Here is a 23,833-nt window from a genome sequence, read left to right as displayed (position 1 = left end):
AATGACCATAGAACCAGTCAGACATGTCCCACACTGGCCGTAGAACTAGTCAGACAAGCATAAAATCCAAGTTCTGGGCAAAGTCTTACATAAGATATAAGCTGCTTCTTCTGCTTTACAATATTTACACTTCAATCTGCTGTATATTTACAAATATAACTATTTACAATAGAGGTGGATAAATGGCTAGCCCAGACGGCCAAAACAAAGGGACTGTGTTTTCAAGCTATATGTTCTTCATTTGATACTTCTGTGCCTGGCCGTGTCTGAGGGAGTGAAGGTCAGACGGGGTCTGTTCTTGCTACATGGCTCTGTGTGGGAACCCAACCCTGGCAGGTGATAATAAGCAGCCACAGAAGGGGCGCTCTGGCTTTCTTCGACCAGATTGGGGGAGTTGGAAATGACTAGACTGGGAGATACAGGGGAAAAGTCCATTTACAAAGTACTTAAGAAGCGATCGCTGGCAGTAAAGCGGTAGAGCGGCATGTCGGTTGTAAAATTCAGCCGTTACTTATGAAGCATAAATAATAAAAAAAAAGAAATAAATAACCGTTCACGTGGTTACTTATTGAGAACTGATGCGGAGGCACTGTGCTAATTACAATCGTCAATTTTTTTAAGACTTTGAATTATTTGTTAAATTAGATTATTCAAAACCATCTGAATAATTTTTTTGTTTATTTTACAAATAAATAAAAAAAAAACAACAAAACACTGACTGTTCAGGCTTGTCTAAACGTTTGCATGACTATATACAGCTGCCAATTATATATATATAATTTTTTTTATTTTATTTGGGTCAAATGAGGTCAAGTAATTTAATTAACTAAGCTTAATTAATTAAATTAGCAAGTAATTAAATTATGGAAATGTTAACCTACAGCTTGGGTGACAGATAGCTAATGAACAGATGTGCCGACCCCTGTTCGTGTACGTTTGAAGCTATCTTATGTGCATTATAAGCTCTATCATGTGCATTATAAGCTCTATTATGTACGTTTTAAGAGAGCTTATAATGTACATGGTAGAGCTTATAATGTGCATGGCAGATTTTATAACGTACATAAAAGAGCTTAAAATGTACGAGAGCTTATAATGTACATAAGAGAGCTTATAACGTACATGATAGATCCTATTATGTACATAAGCTCTATCATGTACGTTATAAGCTCTCATGAACGTTATAAGCTATCATGTACAATATAAGCTCTCTCATGTATGTTATAAATGTACATCATAAGCTCTACCATGCACATTATAAGCTCTATCATGAATGTTATAAGCTCTATCATGTACATTCTAAGCTCTCTCATAACATACATGATAGAGCTTGTAATGCACATGAGAGTTTAGAATGTACATAAGCTCCATCATGTACGTTATAAGCTCTAATGAACGTTATTAGCTCTATCGTGTACATTATAAGCTATCATGTACATGAGAGCTTATAACGTACATGACAGAGCTCAACGTACATGATAGAGCTTATAACGTACACAATAGAGCTTATAATGTACATGAGAGCTTATATCGTACATGAGAGAGCTTATAACGCACATGATAGAGCTTATATCGTACATGAGAGCTTATAACGTACACAATAGAGCTTATAATGTACATGAGAGCTTATATCGTACATGAGAGAGCTTATAACGTACATGATAGAGCTTATAACGTACACAAGAGCTTATAATGTACATGGTAGAGCTTATATCGTACATGAGAGCTTATAACGTACGATATAAGCTCTACCATGTACATTATAAGCTCTATTGTGTACGTTATAAGCTCTCTCATGTACGATATAAGCTCTACCATGTACATTATAAGCTCTACCATGTACATTATAAGCTCTATTGTGTACGTTATAAGCTCTCTCATGTACGATATAAGCTCTATCATGTACATTATAAGCTCTATCGTGTACGTTATAAGCTATCTCATGTACATTATAAGCTCTATCGTGTACGTTATAAGCTCTATTATGTATGTTATAAGCTCTATCATGTACATTATAAGCTCTCTGATGTACATTATAAGCACTCTCACGTACGTTATAAGCTCTCTGTGCATCCTGTAGATTTTGTATTCATACTGTTAGACAGCGTATAGCCCTTACAATGCATGTCAAGTTCAGCTACACACGTAAATCATGTGTGCGGGTGTGTTCCACACAAACCGCCGCGTCAACCTTCAAGATAAATACGTCTTGATGACTTTCTGGATGATCTGGCCGCAGCCCGGACACGGCGAGTGAGACTTGTGCAGTTTCCGTGCGCAGAAAAAGCAGGTGAGCAAATGCGCCGTGCGTCCGTGTATGATATTGCCGTCTCGCGGGCGCATGCGACACATCATGCATGGTTGCAGCAAGGCCTCACGGTCTTCTTGGCTTTCCTGTGAGCTGTGTAGCGGCCTGCATGGGGCTTTGCCCTTGGTAGAGTGGGGTAACGTGGGAAGGTTGCGAGATGCACAATGCGAGGGCAGGAGGACGGGCGCAGAGACGGTCCTGGGGCAGTCGGGAACGTCGATGCCGTCTTCGTCTTCTTTTCTGCCTTCCGGTCGTGAAAGGTCCTGGACCAGTTCTAGGCAGTCTTTGTACCAGTCTTTGCGCAGAGCCCAGCAGCGCATGCAGTAGCGCTGGGTGGAAGAGTTGAACTTGTGGCATTCTGAGCACTGCCAGGCGTCCTGCGTCAATGACATTAAGGATAATTGGTACAACTACATAAAATGGTATTAGAGACATGGCATGGCATGGCAGGTATATACACAGAAAATCTTACCGGTGATGAGATCTCTGTGTCCGTATCATCACTTACACACTGCGAGTCATCGTTCAACTCGTCCTCAATCTAAAAACATGCAAACGTTTAAAAGATTAAGATTAGCCTAGTAGGTAGAGCTTTGGGTGATCAGTCATATCATTAAAACCACCTCTTTGTTTCTACACTCACTGTCCATTTTATCAGCTCCACTTACCATATAGAAGCACTTTACTGACTGTTGTCCATCTGTTTCTCTGCATGCTTTAATAGCCCCCTTTCATGCTGTTCTTCATGGGTCAGGACTCTCCCAGGACCATCACAGAGCAGGTATTATTCAGGTGGTGGATCATTCTCTGCCCTGCAGTGACACTGACATGGTGGTGGTGTGTTAGTGTGTGTTGTGCTGGTATGAGTTTTTAAATACCGTGTCCACTCACTGTCCACTCTGTTAGACACTCCTACCTAGTTGGTCCACCTTGTAGATGTAAAGTCAGAGCTGATTGCTCACCTACTGCTGCTGTACCAGCACAACACACACTAACCCACCACCACCATGTCAGTGTCAGTGCAGTGCTGAGAATGATCCAACACCTAAATAATACCTGCTCTGTGGTGGTCCTGACCAGTGAAAAACAGCATGAAAGGGGGCTAACAAAGCATGCAGAGAAACATATGGACTACAGTCAGTAATTGTAGAACTACAAAGTGCTTTTATATGGTAAGTGGAGCTGATAAAATGGACAGTGAGTGTAGAAACAAGGAGGTGGTTTTAATGTTATGGCTGATGGGTGTATGTATTCCACTTACTCACTCACTCAAAATAAGAAAACAGGTGGAGAAATCATTGACATTCCAAGAATACCATGGTATGCCAAAAATTCAGAGCAGGATAACTTTCATAACACATCAAAACATTTCTACATTTAAATTTTCGGCACTTAGCAGACGCTCTAATACAGGGGCGACTTACAAAAGTGCTTCCACAGTAAACATTTCCTACGCTAGTTTAAGTAGACAACTTTTGTTTAATAAGATGCTTTTTTTATTATTATTATTTTCTCCCCTTTTTCGTCTAATTATCCAATTTGCATCGTGCTTCCTCGCTGAGTATGCCGAACCCTGCCCTGACCGAGGAGATCGAAGCTAACCCACATCCCCTCCGAAACATGAGCAGCAGCCGCCTGCATTTTTTCACCCACATTGACGAGTGTTGCGCCACCTAGCGTTGCATGCGGAGGGACACACCCTAAGAGCACTCCTACTTCATCTCTTGTGCAGGCGCCTCTAATCAGCCGGCAGAGGTCGTAACTGCACCATTCTGACAGAGAGAGACCCACTTCCGGCCCCTTGTCCCGCCCCCCAACTGAGCAACCGGCCAATTGTTGTTCATGTAGCCACTCAGCCTCGAGATGGTAGGGCAGAGCTGGATTCGATACCATGTATCCAGAATCCAGCTCTGGTCGCAGCTTGTGTTTTTACTGCATCTTGATGTTGTAGAGTAGGAACTGGGACGATCTTTTTATTATTTTGAGGACTATGTCCCAGAGAGCTTGGGGTCCAACAATTTCTGAAACCCTGAGTGGAAACTGCTTTGTGATACTAGGGACATTACGCAGCCTTCCTCACCTCCTTGTCTTCTTTTCGGCCCTTCCTTTGTCCCTCTTCCTCCTGAGGAAAATCAGGTTCAGTGCCTTGTTCGAGTGCCGCCTCCTTCATCTCGACGCTCATCTGCTCGCTCTCTGGCTCAGTAAGAGCCCACCGGTCATCCGACACAATGGCCGTGTCCCCCTCCTGCTTTCAAAAGGAAAAAGGTAATACAATTAATGACATTGACCTATGCTGACCAGATCACTGAAAGAATATGTATTCGGAACATCAAAAACGATCCATCACTCTTACTTGATTTGTGACGAGGTCTGTCGAGCCGTTGCTTCTACCACTGTGCAGGTTATCCAGAAACCACCAGGGCAGGCCAGACATGTCGGAGTCGTCGATACTCAGGTCCAGCTTTGGCCGCTTACAAGCGGATGTGGGCAGGCCATCTAACAAGTCTATAAGCGAATGAAGCACATGGTTGCTTGACTGAATAGTGTTTGGATTTACAACGACTGGATTTATTGATTCAAGTGTAGACAGGTTGCTGGGCAGCAAAGACTCACTGATGCCAAAGAACATCAAGGAATCTGATAAGGACCAACAAAGAGCTAGTGTGGCTCAAATTGCAGATCATTCTAACACTGGTGATGAGGTAAACATGTCAACACGGTGCACAAATCGTTCTATGGGTGGGGCTGCATAGTACCGGGCCACTTCCAGGTCTTCCACAGGAATCACTAACAACTGGACATCAAAGTAATTGAATAAGAGCGACTAGTCCAACCAATCCTCACATTTCGTGAGCTGGCTTGATGGGTATATAAGGTGTGGGAGGCACTCTTTAACCGATTTGGGTATGAAACCATCCTTGCAGATCACGTACACCAATACATGCGGATCGTCCTCCCTGGGGCGGATGGAATGTCACATGGCTAGAAATGTCCAACACTGGTTGGATGAGCATGACCGAGACGTCCAAGAACTACCCTGGCCCCCTAATTCCCTAGACTTGAACCCAGTTGATCATCTGTTGGACCATCGCATGGCTCCAATTAGCTGTGACAACCTACCAGGACCTTACTGTACCAAGGCTCAACCTGGAGTAGCAGATATCCATCATGATATGTAATTGTACACGACAATAACAGATCACACCAGCGCAGTCGTCATGCCCTGATAATTTTATGAAACCTAAGTGCACACCTGAATCCTCATCCCGCGGTCTTCTCTGAGAGGAGTTCTGCATGCCTCCCTGTCCGGAGCCGATCGTCCCGCCGGATACCTACACAGGAAAGAAGCAGCCGCATTAGTGGCTGAAGCAGGGGTCTGAGACCAGGCAGAATAGCAGCTCCTCCACAACACAGGCCTTGTTTAGAGGGACAGGGGGAAGGGAAAGGTGAGAAAGGGATCGATGCTTGATCGAGCTATAAACCCATGGTCTAGGTGAAATTTTTAATAAGGTAATCAAATCTTTGTATATCCTTTTCATTATAACAATCAACAAAACCTACTTGGTCACCAGGAACACCTTAACCACCCAAAGCAAATTCTCCGGTGTGTAAACCCATGGCTGTGAAACTCCCAGTGTTGTGGTTTTATGTCTGGAATATAGGCCTGTCACAACATTTTAGCTCTCGAATTTTGGACTGTCATTCGCATAACTAGTCTGACTGTTGGTGTTTTGCTACTGATTATTCTTCATTATATTAAATATCAAGAATTACCTATATTATAGCACATATTGCCAATGGCTAGGGTGTTTCAACCATCCTCCCCCGCCTCAGACATTAGCCAATCTTGTTCATGCAGATGCCCGAACCCTAGATTCCCAAATCTCAACAAGTGAGCTTCTTTCAATACCATTTAAAATATGTTTCTACACTCACTGTCCATTTGATCCACTCCACTTACCATATAGGAGCACTTTATAGTTCTACAATTACTGACTGTAGTCCATCTGTTTCTTTGCATACCTTTTTAGCCTGCTTTCACCCTGTTCTTTAATTGTCAGGATCACCACAGAGTAGGTATTATTCAGGTGGATTATACTCGGCACTGCAGTGACACACATAGTGGTGGTGTGTTAGTGTGTGTTGTGCTGGTATGAGTGGATCAGACACAGCAGCGCTGCTGGAGTTTTTAAATATCGTGTCCACTCACTGTCCACTCTATTAGACGCTCCTACCTAGTTGGTCCACCTGGTAGATGTAAAGTCAGAGACGATCTCTCATCTATTGCTGCTGTTTGAGTTGGTCATCTTCTAGACCTTTATCAGTGGTCACAGGATGCTGCCCACGGGGTGCTGTTGGCTGGTTATTTTTGGTTGGTGAACTATTCTCAGTCCAGCAGTGACAGCACTGCTGTGTCTGATCCACTCATAACAGCACAACACACACTAACACACCACCACCATGTCAGTGTCTTTGCAGTGCTGAGAATGATCCACCACCCAAATAATACCTGCTCTGTAGTGGTCCTGACCACTGAAGAACAGCATGAAAGGGGGCTAACAAAGCATGTAGATAAACAGATGGACTACAGTCAGTAATTGTAGAACTACAAAGTGCTTCTATATGGTAAGTGAAGCTGATAAAATGGAAAGTGAGTGTAGAAACAAGGATGTGGTTTTAATATTACGGCTGATCAGTGTATGACGTTACAGTGATATCTACTGGTTAACTTATAATTGTGACAGGCCTAGTAAAAGATAGAGGGGCAAAGGGCGGAAAAGGCCGGTGAGTGGGATAAAAAACCAAAAGAGCTGTCATCCTGTCTGAATAAGCAACGGAGCAGAGAAGGGAAACTCTGAGTGACAAACAGAGACGTGTACTCTGTTTCCCCATTAGCCAGGCCCACACTGGTGGCTTTCCACCCCCAACTGAAGACCACCAGGTGAAGCCGGCCATGGGGACGTACAGAGACGGTGCCACTCTGTACACACACGACTGATGAAGATAGCTGCTCTTCTACCCTTTCAAGGCAAACTAAAACCACAAGCATGAAGGTCTGGAGTTTCCTGGAATTCGCTCCTGGAACTGGGTTCTGTGGTCAGTCTGGTTGGAAAAGGACGGCTTTGCAACAAAGATCCCCATTGTTAATTATGGTTATTTTTTGTTTGTTTGGAGGATTTTTTGGGTTAGGGGTGGAGTTGGGACATTGGGAAATACAATAAAAACAAGAATCTGTGATTTGTTAATTTTACTGAATGTTTATTTAACTGACTGAAGCACAAAAACCTATTTGTAAATATATGTAAATATATATATATATATATATATATATATATATATATATATATATATATATACACAGGGGTTGGACAATGAAACTGAAACACCTGGTTTTAGACCACAATAATTTATTAGTATGGTGTAGGGCCTCCTTTTGCGGCCAATACAGCGTCAATTCGTCTTGGAAATGACATATACAAGTCCTGCACAGTGGTCAGAGGGATTTTAAGCCATTCTTCTTGCAGGATAGTGGCCAGGTCACTACGTGATGCTGGTGGAGGAAAACGTTTCCTGACTCGCTTCTCCAAAACACCAATAATATTTAGATCTGGTGACTGTGCAGGCCATGGGAGATGTTCAACTTCACTTTCATGTTCATCAAACCAATCTTTCACCAGTCTTGCTGTGTGTATTGGTGCATTGTCATCCTGATACACGGCACCGCCATTGGATGCACATGGTCCTCCAGAATGGTTCGGTAGTCCTTGGCAGTGACGCGCCCATCTAGCACAAGTATGTATATACAGGGGTTGGACAAAATAACTGAAACACCTGTCATTTTAGTGTGGTAGGTTTCATGGCTAAATTGGACCAGTCTGGTGGCCAATCTTCATTAATTGCACATTGCACCAGTAAGAGCAGAGTGTGAAGGTTCAATTAGCAGGGTAAGAGCACAGTTTTGCTCAAAATATTGCAATGATCCACCACCCAAACTCTGGTATGTCACCCATAATGTTGTGTGCATTGCAATATTTTGAGCAAAACTGCTCTTACCCTGCTAATTGAACCTTCACACTCTGCTCTTACTGGTGCAATGTGCAATTAATGAAGATTGGCCACCAGACTGGTCCAATTTAGCCATGAAACCTCCCACACTAAAATGACAGGTGTTTCAGTTATTTTGTCCAACCCCTGTATATATATATATATATATATATGTGTGACATTTGTTGAGGGGGCCCATTTTTACATATATGGCTTAAAATCCCTCTGACAACTGTGCAGGACTTGTATATGTCATTTCCAAGACGAATTGACGCTGTATTGGCCGCAAAAGGAGGCCCTACACCATACTAATAAATTATTGTGGTCTAAAACCAGGTGTTTCAGTTATTTTGTCCAACCCCTGTATATATATATATATATATATAACTGAATTTGGGGCCAGTAACACAAAAACTTGGGACAAGGGCAAAATAAGAGTAAGGTTATAATAGTAAGATTAAGAGTAAAGTGCAAAATAAGTACAAGACCGCAAAAATATTGTAAAAAAAATAAATAAAAAAATCAGGGAATCCAAAGAAATCTCAACAGAGTAGCTTCATAGAATGCATGTGCTTGACTGATCTGTCTGCAGTCCAGATTCCTCCTCTTGTATCAAGCAAGAATGATTCCCAAACCATTAAGAAGTGTAATTCGTGGCGCCCAGGTGGCACAATAGCACAGAGATTCGGAACTCCTCTGTTCGAAACTCGACCTTGCCACCAGCGCAACACACTGAGCGCCATCTAGCAGACACTAATTGGCTACCGTGTCTGCTAGGGCGGGATGACCGGACTATGTGGTTGGGGTCTTCAAAAGCTGTGTAAGGTCCTTGATTAGCAGATAGAGAGGCGCCTGTACAGAGTGTATAAGTAAAAAAGGGTTCCGGTAAAGGCTGCACGCGGGTCGGAGGAGGCGTGAGCAGCAATATCCCCACCTCGACTGCAATTCGGGATCCCCCAGCAGCGGAAGACAAATTGACTATGCTAAATTGGGAGAAAATGTATAAACAATAATAAATAAGAGTGTATGTGCTTGACTGGCCTGTCTGCAGTCCAGATGTCTCCTTGTATCAAGAACGATTCCCAAACGATTAAGAAACGTAATTCATAACAATGTCCCAACTTTTTTTTTAATGTTTTTGAGGTTCAAGAGAATTAACAAATCATAGGTCCTTGCTCTTATTGCATTTGCATACATAAATGTACATAAATATAGTGGTCTTTATTTTCTTGGATTAAAAATATGCCAATTAAATGTCTCAGCTTATCAGTGTGAATTTTAGGTCATTTATTTATGATCTTTTGTTTGTTTATAACTGTTTGACAGAATTAATGTCAATTTTAAATGGCAAAAACATTTTTTAAGTTTGCTTATGTCGAAGCATTTATTAATAGCCACACTTTAGAAAAACGGTTCAGAGAAAAAAAAAGTTTGGAGGAAAAAAAAAAAACAGCTTTTTAGGTCTTCATACTTCATAAAGTCACTCAGACTTTGATTACTATCTAGTTAAACCCAAAGCACAACTATCTAAGCGGGTTCCGATATCCGTTCATATGAAGCCGTTTGCCATGAAAGGGTCGACGAGCGGCATTTCTTCTGAGCACCATGCGTTTTACCTGGCCAGGATCTTCACATGGAGACAGACTAGATTCCTTGTCGACTGAAACATTCTTTGCTGCGTCTGCATTTCAAATAAGACATAGTAACATAGAAAACAACCTGCCCTTTATTAACTAGCCATCATTCATTCTCAGATTTAACAGAAACATTCATGCCATTAGCCAGACATGTGGCGTAGACGGAAAAATGTATTAGAAGAATGGACCTCGACGAATACAAACCCATTTCTGAATGTGGCTTGATCTCGGGCTCTTTTTTTTATTTTTATTAAGAATAATCACACATACACACACACACACACATCCAAATCTTAAGGCAATTCGGTAAACTGGGCTGTGTAGAACAATTCAAATTAACACAAAAGTACTGACTAGTAATTATTGCCAACCTACCTGGACAATTTACAATAAGCAAATTCCTCTTCAGCATCTCATAGATAGGGCTGTAAATCAGACAGACAAACCTGTTAACTATTTTTTTTTTACTTTTTATTTCTGCCGTTGTTTGCCCTTAGTAAGAAGTTATAAACTCACCTGGGGTTTCTGACAGAAAAGCTTTCCAGCTGTAGGAGCTCACCGAGCGGATCACCTCGACAATATACTATGTGCTGCTGTTGCTGGTCGTACATTTTCTTTATCATGATGTACTGGCCAAGGTGGTGAATGACCTGTAGAAAACAGTTGGGTTCTCATCAATATTCACACTGAGGGTTGGAGTGGCCCAATGGTCAAACTTTAAAATAAAATATGAATATGAAAATGGCATCTGATCAATGTAATATATTGGTTAAGATGTATTGCCAATCAATTTTCCAGGGAGGCACAGAGGCTGGACAAGGCACAGCAAGAAGGTCCTGGGTTCAATCACCAGGTGGAGCGGTTCGCGTCCTTTCTGTGTCAAGTTTGCATGGTCTCCCAGTTTCTGTGTGGGTTTCCTCCGGGTGCTCCGGTTCCCTCCCACAGTCCAAAGACATGCAAGTTAGGTTAGTTTGTTTGTTTATTAGGATTTTAACGTCATGTTTTACACTTTGGTTACATTCATGACAGGAACGGTAGTTACTCATTACACGAGGTTCATCAGTTCACAAGGTTATATTGCACATATTCTTGGACGATTTAGTGTCTCTAATTTATCTCACTTGCACGTCTTTGGACTGTGGGGGGGAAACCGGAGCACCAGGAGGAAACCCACACAGACACTGGGAGAACATGCAAACTCCATCAAACCCAGGACCTTCTTGCTGTGAGGCGACAGTGCTACCCGCTTAGCCACCGTGCCGCCCCCATGCATGTGAGGCGAATTGGAGATATAAAATTGTCCATGACTGTGTTTGACAAAAAACTTGATCTGATGAATCATGTGTGACCAGTAACTACCTGTCCTGTCATGAATGTAACCAAAGTGTTTAGAAAGTGACGTCAAAATTATAATAATTAAATAAATTCAATTTTTCAGGGCTCTCCAACTGAGACATGAAATGAAAAGTAGGTTTTTCAGGTTCATTTACAGCACTATTCAGTTCTATGAGAAGCAAAATGACGTTTCATTTTCCACAATGTTAGAACATAACTTTTAAAAGCACTGACCTCCTTCAGAGTGAACACAGTCCCCTGAGCTCCAGCTACCCAAAGAATTTGCAGGAGGGGAAGCATGGGCTTGACCTGCATTACAATGAAAGAGTCTATTTTAAACACAATACACAATCGCCATTTATACAGAAGCGAAAGGAACAAACAAACTTAATAGAATAGAATGCAACGCCTGAAACAATGAAATTCTTTCTTTGCATTGTATGGCGTCCCTGGAGCAGAGAGGGTTAAGGGCCTTGCTCAAGATCACAAGTGGCTGCATGGCAGAGCTGGGATTCGAACACTCAACCTTTACATAGATAACCCAAAGCTCTACCATATAGGCTTACCACTGTCCCAAACTGTCCCATTTAGTAACTAACCACAAGGGCCCAGTTCCATGCTTCGCAGCCCTAAACAATATAATATTATAAAATGATGTGACCAAACATACAGTACCCTTGCATTTGGTCAAAATATGGACATCTCTTCTATACGCAAGACACAAAAAAACTAGTGTGGACTTTGTTAAAATGCATTTAACACTTGAGCAAACTACAGTCTTTTTTAGAGAATGCACTTTAGATAGATGAGTTTTGGCAGGTCACGTCAACTCCAATAATACAGCGTTGCTATAATTCACTCCTGTGTTATTTGCTGCTAGGTGATCTGCATGCACTGCATATTAAGGGTGTTTACAGTAAAATGACTGTCTCTTCTCAATAGAACCAATACAAAATCGCAGTAATTAGTAAAATTAGCCATTGCTGATCATTTAAATTGGATCAACAGCAGTCGAATGGTAATTTGTCATACAGCTTAGAGTCAAGAGCACAGTTGAGTGTGTGCATGTGATGTGTGTGTTATATGTGTGTTATAACAACACTGAGTATGTTGGTCAGCTCCTCAAGCTTACCCGAGTCTCCCCCGCAGGCAGTACTCCTGCATGTGCTGAAGTCAGGGCCAGGGATGATGACAGTGACATCATATTTAACAAACTGTAAAGACAATAGAAAGGGGTTTTGAGTAGGTATGCAGGTATCAACGTCATGACAAAATGATGTTTCTAAAACTACACTGACAACTAAATAGCATTCCAAACCAAAAAAAAACATTCATATGAATTGACCACCATTGTGTACAGTGCTTGTGTACATCTTACTGTTCTGACACTTATGTATTTTATATTACGATAAGACGCCGTAAGATTGTCTGATATCAATTAATTGTCGGTCATTAACAAATGACGGTCAGCTATCGATTTAGAGAAAATGGCAATAGTATGGCGAAAGAATTATGTATATGTATATGCAGATATGTACAGGCGTATATGCAGATATGTATATATGTACAAGCGTATATGCAGATATGTACAGGCGTATATGCTTATGTATAGAACAGGCGTATATGTAGAACAGGCGTATATGCAGATATGCAGATATGCAGAGGCGTATATGCAGATATGTACAGGCGTATATGCTTATGTGTAGAACAGGCGTATATGCAGATATGTATATGCAGATATGTACAGGCGTATATGCAGATATGCATAGGCGTATATGCAAATATGTACATGCACATGCAGATATGTATTTGCATATGTAGATATGCAGATATGTATAGGTAGATATGTATGTGTATATGTAGATATGTATTTGTATATGCAGATATGTATAGGCATATATGCAGATATGTATAGGCATATATGCAGATATGTACAGTGTATCACAAAAGTGAGTACACCCCTCACATTTCTGCAAATATTTTATTATATCTTTTCATGGGACAACACTATAGACATGAAACTTGGATATAACTTAGAGTAGTCAGTGTACAGCTTGTATAGCAGTGTAGATTTACTGTCTTCTGAAAATAACTCAACACACAGCCATTAATGTCTAAATGGCTGGCAACATAAGTGAGTACACCCCACAGTGAACATGTCCAAATTGTGCCCAAAGTGTCAATATTTTGTGTGACCACCATTATTATCCAGCACTGCCTTAACCCTCCTGGGCATGGAATTCACCAGAGCTGCACAAGTTGCTACTGGAATCCTCTTCCACTCCTCCATGATGACATCACGGAGCTGTTGGATGTTAGACACCTTGAACTCCTCCACCTTCCACTTGAGGATGCGCCACAGGTGCTCAATTGGGTTTAGTCCATCACCTTTACCTTCAGCTTCCTCAGCAAGGCAGTTGTCATCTTGGAGGTTGTGTTTGGGGTCGTTATCCTGTTGGAAAACTGCCATGAGGCCCAGTTTTCGAAGGGAGGGGATCATGCTCTGTTTCAGAATGTCACAGTACATGTTGGAATTCATTTTTCCCTCAATGAACTGCAGCTCCCCAGTGCCAGCAACACTCATGCAGCCCAAGACCATGATGCTACCACCACCATGCTTGACTGTAGGCAAGATACAGTTGTCTTGGTACTTCTCACCAGGGCGCCGCCACACATGCTCGACACCATCTGAGCCAAACAAGTTTATCTTGGTCTCGTCAGACAACAGGGCATTCCAGTAATCCATGTTCTTGGACTGCTTGTCTTCAGCAAACTGTTTGCGGGCTTTCTTGTGCGTCAGCTTCCTTCTGGGATGACGACCATGCAGACCGAGTTGATGCAGTGTGCGGCGTATGGTCTGAGCACTGACCGGCTGACCTCCCACGTCTTCAACCTCTGCAGCAATGCTGGCAGCACTCATGTGTCTATTTTTTAAAGCCAACCTCTGGATATGACGCCGAACACGTGGACTCAACTTCTTTGGTCGACCCTGGCGAAGCCTGTTCCGAGTGGAACCTGTCCTGGAAAACCGCTGTATGACCTTGGCCACCATGCTGTAGCTCAGTTTCAGGGTGTTAGCAATCTTCTTATAGCTCAGGCCATCTTTGTGGAGAGCAACAATTCTATTTCTCACATCCTCAGAGAGTTCTTTGCCATGAGGTGCCATGTTGAATATCCAGTGGCCAGTATGAGAGAATTGTACCCAAAACACCAAATTTAACAGCCCTGCTCCCCATTTACACCTGGGACCTTGACACATGACACCAGGGAGGGACAACGACACATTTGGGCACAATTTGGACATGTTCACTGTGGGGTGTACTCACTTATGTTGCCAGCTATTTAGACATTAATGGCTGTGTGTTGAGTTATTTTCAGAAGACAGTAAATCTACACTGCTATACAAGCTGTACACTGACTACTCCAAGTTATATCCAAGTTTCATGTCTATAGTGTTGTCCCATGAAAAGATATAATGAAATATTTGCAGAAATGTGAGGGGTGTACTCACTTTTGTGATACACTGTATATCTATATGCAGATATGTATATATTTATCAATAGGCATATATGCAGATATGTATATCTATATGCAGATAAGTATATATTTATCAATAGGCATATATGCAGATATGTATAGGCATATATGCAGATATGTATATCTATATGCAGATAAGTATATATTTATCAATAGGCATATATGCAGATATGTATAGGCATATATGCAGATATGTATATCTATATGCAGATATGTATATATTTATCAATAGGCATATATGCAGATATGTATATCTATATGCAGATAAGTATATATTTATCAATAGGCATATATGCAGATATGTATATCTATATGCAGATAAGTATATATTTATCAATAGGCATATATGCAGATATGTATATCTATATGCAGATAAGTATATATTTATCAATAGGCATATATGCAGATATGTATATCTATATGCAGATATGTATATATTTATCAATAGGCATATATGCAGATATGTATATCTATATGCAGATATGTATATCTATATGCAGATATGTATATGTAGATACGTATTTTTATATGCAGATATTATATGTAGATATGTATATGCAGATGCCGATATGTATATGCAAATATGTATATCAATATGCATGTGCAAGTGCAAGACCATTTTCTTTTATATTTTGTATATGTAGATATGTATTTGTATATGTAGATATGTATTTTGTATATGTAGATATGTATTTGTATATGTAGATATGTATTTGTATATGTAGATATGTATTTTGTATATGTAGATATGTATTTGTATATGTAGATATGTATTTGTATATGTAGATATGTATTTGTATATGTAGATATGTATTTGTATATGTAGATATGTATTTTGTATATGTAGATATGTATTTTGTATATGTAGATATGTATTTGTATATGTAGATATGTATTTTGTATATGTAGATATGTATTTGTATATGTAGATATGTATTTGTATATGTAGATATGTATTTTGTATATGTAGATATGTATTTTGTATATGTAGATATGTATTTTGTATATGTAGATATGTATTTTGTATATGTAGATATGTATTTTGTATATGTAGATATGTATATGCAGATGCCGATATGTATATGCAAATATGTATATCAATATGCATGTGCAAGTGCAAGACCATTTTCTTTTATATTTTGTATATGTAGATATGTATTTGTATATGTAGATATGTATTTTGTATATGTAGATATGTATTTGTATATGTAGATATGTATTTTGTATATGTAGATATGTATTTGTATATGTAGATATGTATTTGTATATGTAGATATGTATTTTGTATATGTAGATATGTATTTGTATATGTAGATATGTATTTGTATATGTAGATATGTATTTGTATATGAAGATATGTATTTGTATATGTAGATATGTATTTTGTATATGTAGATATGTATTTGTATATGTATTTGTATATGTAGATATGTATTTGTATTTGTATATGTAGATATGTATTTGTATATGTAGATATGTATTTGTATATGTAGATATGTATTTGTATATGTAGATATGTATTTGTATATGTAGATATGTAGATATGTATTTTGTATATGTAGATATGTATTTGTATATGTAGATATGTATTTTGTATATGTAGATATGTATTTGTATATGTAGATATGTATTTGTATATGTAGATATGTATTTGTATATGTAGATATGTATTTGTATATGTAGATATGTATTTTGTATATGTAGATATGTATTTGTATATGTAGATATGTATTTGTATATGTAGATATGTATTTTGTATATGTAGATATGTATTTTGTATATGTAGATATGTATTTTGTATATGTAGATATGTATTTGTATATGTAGATATGTATTTTGTATATGTAGATATGTATTTGTATATGTAGATATGTATTTGTATATGTAGATATGTATTTTGTATATGTAGATATGTATTTGTATATGTAGATATGTATTTGTATATGTAGATATGTATTTGTATATGTAGATATGTATTTTGTATATGTAGATATGTATTTTGTATATGTAGATATGTATTTGTATATGTAGATATGTATTTGTATATGCATGACAATGCATTGACAAAGCCAATTTCAGGTCCACTCGTTTAAAACATGCTGTCAAATGTAAACAAACCAATCCGTACTAGTAACATATTTGAACTCGTAGTTTTATCACCATTATACTTATTTACTTATTATTTACTGATTTATCCCTGATTGACTTATCCAAACCCAGAAGATTAAGACCATCAGTGCAACCGCTGCATCCCTCACTGACATGTGCTTTCATAAAAGTTAACGTAATGTGTGGAAAAATGACCGGAACACCGTGACTTTACATTAGCTGTCACCAAATTAGCACACAAGCTTATAATACATTCTGTTATAATAACCAAAATAAAATGCTAACCTTGCTAGCTATTAAATTCCATACATACGTACAGCTTCACATGTAACCAACCCGGCCCTTGTGGTGTGGTATTAGCCAACTAGCTATGTTAGCACACAGCTAACAACAGAGAGCAGCCAGGCGTTTAGACTCTGTCCCAAACTCATACTACAGTACTAAATAGTATGCATCAATAGCACACAGCAAATACCGCTGTTACTAAAAATGCATACTGTTTATTAGAGTAGTATTAGGGTGCGTTATTAAACAACCGCATTAACAATACTACTGTACCTAATTGCAGGGTTTGCTAGTTAGCACTGTGGCTAAAGCTAAGAGTGTAAACAAGCGTTAATTGTACAGCTTTACCCAAACATATTAAAAAGTCTTACCTCAAAAATAATAAAACATTACATTGTTGACACTTTTCAAGATATTCTAACGAGTTTCGGGGTATTAAATTGATACTGAAATTAAAGTTATATAAAAGGCGGTTACGTTTTATCCTCCTATAACTGACGTGGGACGCGACGAAGCCTGAGAGTCGATTCCCGAGTTCACCGATAAACGCAGAGTCGAGTTCAAAAAAATACACGCTTATTTATTTTCTCTTTTCAAAGTAAAAGTATCTTCAGTAATATTTTTTTCTCGTCCCATTTACTAACAAAACAACTCGCAACCTTAAAATTAATGCAGCGTTGTATTTAAGTAGGAGATGATTTGGCACCTACACTGATCAGCCATAACATTAAAACCACCTCCTTGTTTCTACACACATTTTATCAGCTCCACTTACCATATAGAAGCACTTTATAGTTCTACAATTACTGACTGTAGTCCATCTGTTTCTCTGCATGCTTTGTTAGCCCCCTTTCATGCTGTTCTTCAATGGTCAGGACTCTCCCAGGACCCCCACAGAGCAGGTATTATTTAGGTGGTGGATCATTCTCAGCACTGACACTGATGGACTTAGAATAGTCCACCAACCAACAGCACCCCATAGGAAGCGTCCTGTGACCACTGATGAAGGTCTAGATCAGTGGTTCTCAAACTGTGGTACGCGTACCACTGGTGGTACGTGAAGCAGCACGAGGTGGTACGCCAGATAATCTCGGAAAAGTAATTACATGCACCGAAAAAATAAATAATTTAATAATTATAAATAAATAAAAAATAAATAAAAAATTGGAAATTACTAATGAAATCTGTTTCAAAGTTCTTATAATTCTGTTTTAATAAAATCAGTTTAATTAAAACGAATGTGTTTTTAAAAATATTCGGGGCTACGCAGCCACCGTACTTCATTACGTCTATACTTCACGTTCGCGGTTTCCATCTCGAAACTTCAGTAAAGTTATCAGTAAAGTTATCAGTAGCTCTCTCGCTTTTATCAGAGCAGATCTGCGTTTGAATCTCACTGATCTCGTTCCTGACATCACGAGGCTGCTCCGCTAAACAGGCGCACTCACTGAAATGGTCAGTGGTAACTGCAGATATACTAGTGATGAGTCGTTCGCGAACGATCCGATTCTATTGAACGGATCTTTGAAATGAACGAAAGGAACCGAGTCTTTTATTTCTGCGCAGTTCTAGACTGTAATCCACCCATTCAGCTTCACATCAGTAGAGGGAATTAATCGTAAATTGTAATAAGAGCTGTTTATTGTCGATATTCAAATCCGAAACACTTTCAGTATCACGGAGAGCGAGCGAGACACACACACACACACACACACACACACACACAGAGAGAGAGAGAGAGAGAGAGAGAGAGCTAGTAGTATAATGGCAAATAATTGAGAAATAAACTATAAACTTGTTTAATTGTGTTAAATCTGATTATTTCATGGCGCTTATGTTTTAAAGCAGAAACAAACACAGTCACATCTCTGCACAAGAGAGGATTGTTCTGAAACTTAATGCGATGCAATCACAGTATGTCTCTTCTCTGTAGTTTTTTTCCTTTTGAAGTAACTTTTTTTTCTCGTTTAAGTGTTGTTTGAATTAGGAATACATTTAAGGCAAGGTAGCAAAATTTGATATTAATATCGGGGGTGTCTTATAGTTTACCCAGTAGCGCCTCCCGAAGAACGAAGAGCCATTTCTTTGAACGGCTCTTTAAAAGGAACCGAGCCAAAAGATCCGGCTCCCTTCAAGAAGCCATAATTCCCACCACTAATATATACACACACACCTAATTAATGTGTGCCATGATGAGAAACATAGGTGGTACTTGGAAGTTTTGGTTTGATAATGGGTGGTGGTACTTGGTCTAAAAAGTTTGAGAACCACTGGTCTAGATGATGTAAACAGCAATCTTCTGTGACTTTACATCTACAAGGTGGACCAACTAGGTAGTAGTGTCTAATAGAGTGGACAGTGAGTGGACACGGTATTTAAAAACTCCAGCAGTGCTGCTGTGTCTTATCCGACACTAACACACCACCTCCATGTCAGTGTCACTGCAGGGCTGAGAATGATCCACCACTTAAATAATACCTGCTCTGTAGTGGTCCTGTAGGGGTCCTGACCATTTAAGAACAGCGTGAAAGGAGGCTAACAAAGCATGCAGAGAAACTGATGGACTACGGTCTGTAATTGTGGAACTACAAAGTGCTTCTATATGGTAAGTGTAGAAACAAGGAGGTGGTTTTATTGTTATGGCTGATCGGTGTATATCAGTACTGGAAGGAGTACTGGGGTCCATATTTCAGTGGTGGTTTTGACCAGTTGGGCATCTAAATGGACATAACTGATTATGGCCTTTTGAGAATTTATATTTACATTTATAATTTACATATTAATGGTCTTAAGCCAGTCTCAGAGGAGTCCTACTGTCTGACAGCCTAAAAGCCAAAAGTTCTTTTAGACAGAAATCATTAATAAACCTTATACAGTTCCGAAAATCCAACCCATGGGGTCCAGCCGGCTATTTATATAAAATAGTTATTACATAATATATATATATATATAAAAATAAATAGTGTAAAAGCGTATAAGAATAAAAACAGACACGTCTTTATGTATTTCAAATCCTAATGGCTTTATTTATATATATTTATTAAATTATATATATATATATATATATATATATATATATATATATATATATATATATATATATATATATATACAGTGTATCACAAAAGTGAGTACACCCCTCACATTTCTGCAGATATTTAAGTATATCTTTTCATGGGACAACACTGACAAAATGACACTTTGACACAATGAAAAGTAGTCTGTGTGCAGCTTATATAACAGTGTAAATTTATTCTTCCCTCAAAATAACTCAATATACAGCCATTAATGTCTAAACCACCGGCAACAAAAGTGAGTACACCCCTAAGAGACTACACCCCTAAATGTCCAAATTGAGCACTGCTTGTCATTTTCCCTCCAAAATGTCATGTGATTTGTTAGTGTTACTAGGTCTCAGGTGTGCATAGGGAGCAGGTGTGTTCAATTTAGTAGTACAGCTCTCACACTCTCTCATACTGGTCACTGAAAGTTCCAACATGGCACCTCATGGCAAAGAACTCTCTGAGGATCTTAAAAGACGAATTGTTGCGCTACATGAAGATGGCCAAGGCTACAAGAAGATTGCCAACACCCTGAAACTGAGCTGCAGCACAGTGGCCAAGATCATCCAGCGTTTTAAAAGAGCAGGGTCCACTCAGAACAGACCTCGCGTTGGTCGTCCAAAGAAGCTGAGTGCACGTGCTCAGCGTCACATCCAACTGCTGTCTTTGAAAGATAGGTGCAGGAGTGCTGTCAGCATTGCTGCAGAAATTGAAAAGGTGGGGGGTCAGCCTGTCAGTGCTCAGACCATACGCCGCACACTACATCAAATTGGTCTGCATGGCTGTCACCCCAGAAGGAAGCCTCTTCTGAAGTCTCTACACAAGAAAGCCCGCAAACAGTTTGCTGAAGACATGTCAACAAAGGACATGGATTACTGGAACCATGTCCTATGGTCTGATGAGACCAAGATTAATTTGTTTGGTTCAGATGGTCTCGAGCATGTGTGGCGGCAATCAGGTGAGGAGTACAAAGATAAGTGTGTCATGCCTACAGTCAAGCATGGTGGTGGGAATGCCATGGTCTGGGGCTGCATGGGTGCAGCAGGTGTTGGGGAGTTACATTTCATTGAGGGACACATGAACTCCAATATGTACTGTGAAATACTGAAGCAGAGCATGATCCCCTCCCTCCGGAAACTGGGTCGCAGGGCAGTGTTCCAGCATGATAACGACCCCAAACACACCTCTAAGACGACCACTGCTTTATTGAAGAGGCTGAGGGTAAAGGTGATGGACTGGCCAAGCATGTCTCCAGACCTAAACCCAATAGAACATCTTTGGGGCATCCTCAAGCGGAAGGTGGAGGAGCGCAAAGTCTCGAATATCCGCCAGCTCTGTGATGTCGTCATGGAGGAGTGGAAAAGCATTCCAGTGGCAACCTGTGAAGCTCTGGTAAACTCCATGCCCAGGAGAGTTAAGGCAGTTCTGGGAAATAATGGTGGCCACACAAAATATTGACACTTCAGGAACTTTCACTAAGGGGTGTACTCACTTTTGTTGCCGGTGGTTTAGACATTAATGGCTGTATATTGAGTTATTTTGAGGGAAGAATAAATTTACACTGTTATATAAGCTGCACACAGACTACTTTTCATTGTGTCAAAGTGTCATTTTGTCAGTGTTGTCCCATGAAAAGATATACTTAAATATCTGCAGAAATGTGAGGGGTGTACTCACTTTTGTGATACACTGTATATATATATGTTGTATATAATAACTTTCACCTCAATTGCTTTATTATCATTTTTTCCTTTGTTCTGTTAATTTCAAACGACAGGACATAAAGAACAAGGCATTCCACATGATCATATATTACAAAAGAGTAAAGAAAATCCGAAGGTTTGCACATCACACGCATACATACGTACGTACGTACATAATACACTTGCGTTTTTGTTAGTATAAAGTCATGAGAAATGGCCATGGCTGCGGTCACCGAGACAGAAAAGAAAAAAGCAGAGACAGCAAGAGAGGAGAATCGAGATAAATAATTAAGAACATTCTAAAATCAACCAATCTGTTGCATAGTTGGAAGCAAACAGGACTGACATTTTGGCATCATAACAATAAATATTTACAAAAAAAGGAAGTAGGGGAAGTTTATTAATGTCAGGTTTTTATCAGATGAAACACACACTGACGGTACATACGTGCCCGCGCACCACGAAGAACCTTTTTAATCCTAAAGACCAAACCACTAATTAAACCACGTCTTTTTAGAGCTCGTCAATGTAAGTCTAATGTAAAAAACTAATGGAACAGTGATGAAAAATGATGGCAAATGACAAGCAAAATTTGACATTAGTCAAGAGTAAACCTTTACAGTCTATGGATTAGATGTTCAAATTTAACATATTAAAACAACTGGTAACCTGCTGTCACCGTTTAGCCCTTAAATTGCCCTTAAAGTGCTCGGCTATGTAGTAGAAACACATATCCTTCCATTTGGACGAGACTGGACAGATGTAGCTGGACTGTAAACAGATAAAGACTGGGGCAAAACGCATCAGCAAGTTCCCCCATCTGGCACAATCATTAGACTCTCTTTTTACTCTTTTAGTAAAACTAGACCTACCAGCCAAAAAATAGGCAGTTACACAGTGGTATTTTTAATGCAGTGCCATTAAATAGCACTCCAGTAATCAACAAAAGCTTAGAATAAAAAACTATCAATTAACAAAATGAAGCCACTACAAATGTAGAAACTGTAAACATGCCCATACTCTAAGTCTATTAAAATGATCAGCTACTATACATCCTAGCCCAAACCCTTGACAATCAAATATTCAGATGAGCGCTGACCTGAGACAACTCTCGGTCTAGTTTGGTCTCATTTTATTATCTTTAGTTAACTCTGGCTTCTTAATGTACATCCTATTTGGATAGTTTAGCTTCAATTTTAACATCTAGACAACTAATATCTTATAAGAAATAACAAAATGCATCTAATCTACCACTAAACAGGCTTGAAACATACTGTAGTTAAAAATACAGGCAGATACTTTTAGCACAATTTTGGCTCATTCGGAAGTGACCGCAGACAGTCACAGTAATCGGTCGATGGAAACAGCATTGATCGAATTGTATTTTTTTGCTTTGTTTGTTAAAACATTCACCAATTATTGTATACCAGCATTTTGCAACCCTGTTCTTTGGAGTACAGTACCTGTTTGTGCAGGTTTGGCTGCTGGTTAAGCCAACGATACAAGCCAACGACAATTTGAAGACTAAGACTGGAGTACAGTACCCATTTCTGGAGAGATAGAGGACCGGTTTGGCTGCTGGTTAAGCCAACAATACAAGCCAACGACAATTTGAAGACTAAGACTGGGGTATAGTACACATTTCTGGAGGGATAGAGGACCGGTTTGGCTGCTGGTTAAGCCAACAATACAAGCCAACGATAATTTAAAGACTAAGACTGGGGTAGAGTACACATTTCTGGAGGGATAGAGGACCGGTTTGGCTGCTGGTTAAGCCAACAATACAAGCCAACGATAATTTAAAGACTAAGA

General features: G+C 39.5%; 1 protein-coding gene across 4 annotated transcripts; it reads right to left on the bottom strand.

Moving 5' to 3' along the window:
• Positions 1-2,034: 2,034 nt before the first annotated feature.
• Positions 2,035-18,115, bottom strand: mdm4 (MDM4 regulator of p53). Of its 4 annotated transcripts, none has more exons than XM_062986937.1 (11): positions 18,032-18,115; positions 12,458-12,539; positions 11,560-11,634; positions 10,507-10,640; positions 10,366-10,415; positions 9,970-10,034; positions 5,562-5,640; positions 4,662-4,813; positions 4,389-4,556; positions 2,781-2,849; positions 2,035-2,685 (listed from the first exon to the last, which is right to left on the bottom strand). In XM_062986937.1, the coding sequence occupies exons 2-11, from the start codon at positions 12,527-12,529 to the stop codon at positions 2,194-2,196; spliced, it is 1,356 nt and encodes a 451-aa protein (XP_062843007.1). In that variant the 5' UTR covers positions 12,530-12,539; positions 18,032-18,115; the 3' UTR covers positions 2,035-2,193. The 4 variants fall into 4 exon arrangements, with proteins under 4 accessions (XP_062843007.1, XP_062843006.1, XP_062843009.1 ...); XM_062986936.1 differs by lacking the exon at positions 18,032-18,115 and adding an exon at positions 17,628-17,762; XM_062986939.1 differs by lacking the exon at positions 18,032-18,115 and adding an exon at positions 17,628-17,762 and having other exon boundaries at positions 4,389-4,553.
• Between the last annotated feature and the right edge of the window lie 5,718 nt (positions 18,116-23,833).

Source organism: Trichomycterus rosablanca, chromosome 24 (genome assembly GCF_030014385.1).
Source record: "Trichomycterus rosablanca isolate fTriRos1 chromosome 24, fTriRos1.hap1, whole genome shotgun sequence".
NCBI lineage: Eukaryota > Metazoa > Chordata > Actinopteri > Siluriformes > Trichomycteridae > Trichomycterus > Trichomycterus rosablanca.
The sequence above is the reverse complement of the archived record's forward strand: the minus strand, read 5'-3'. Positions and strand labels throughout refer to the sequence as shown.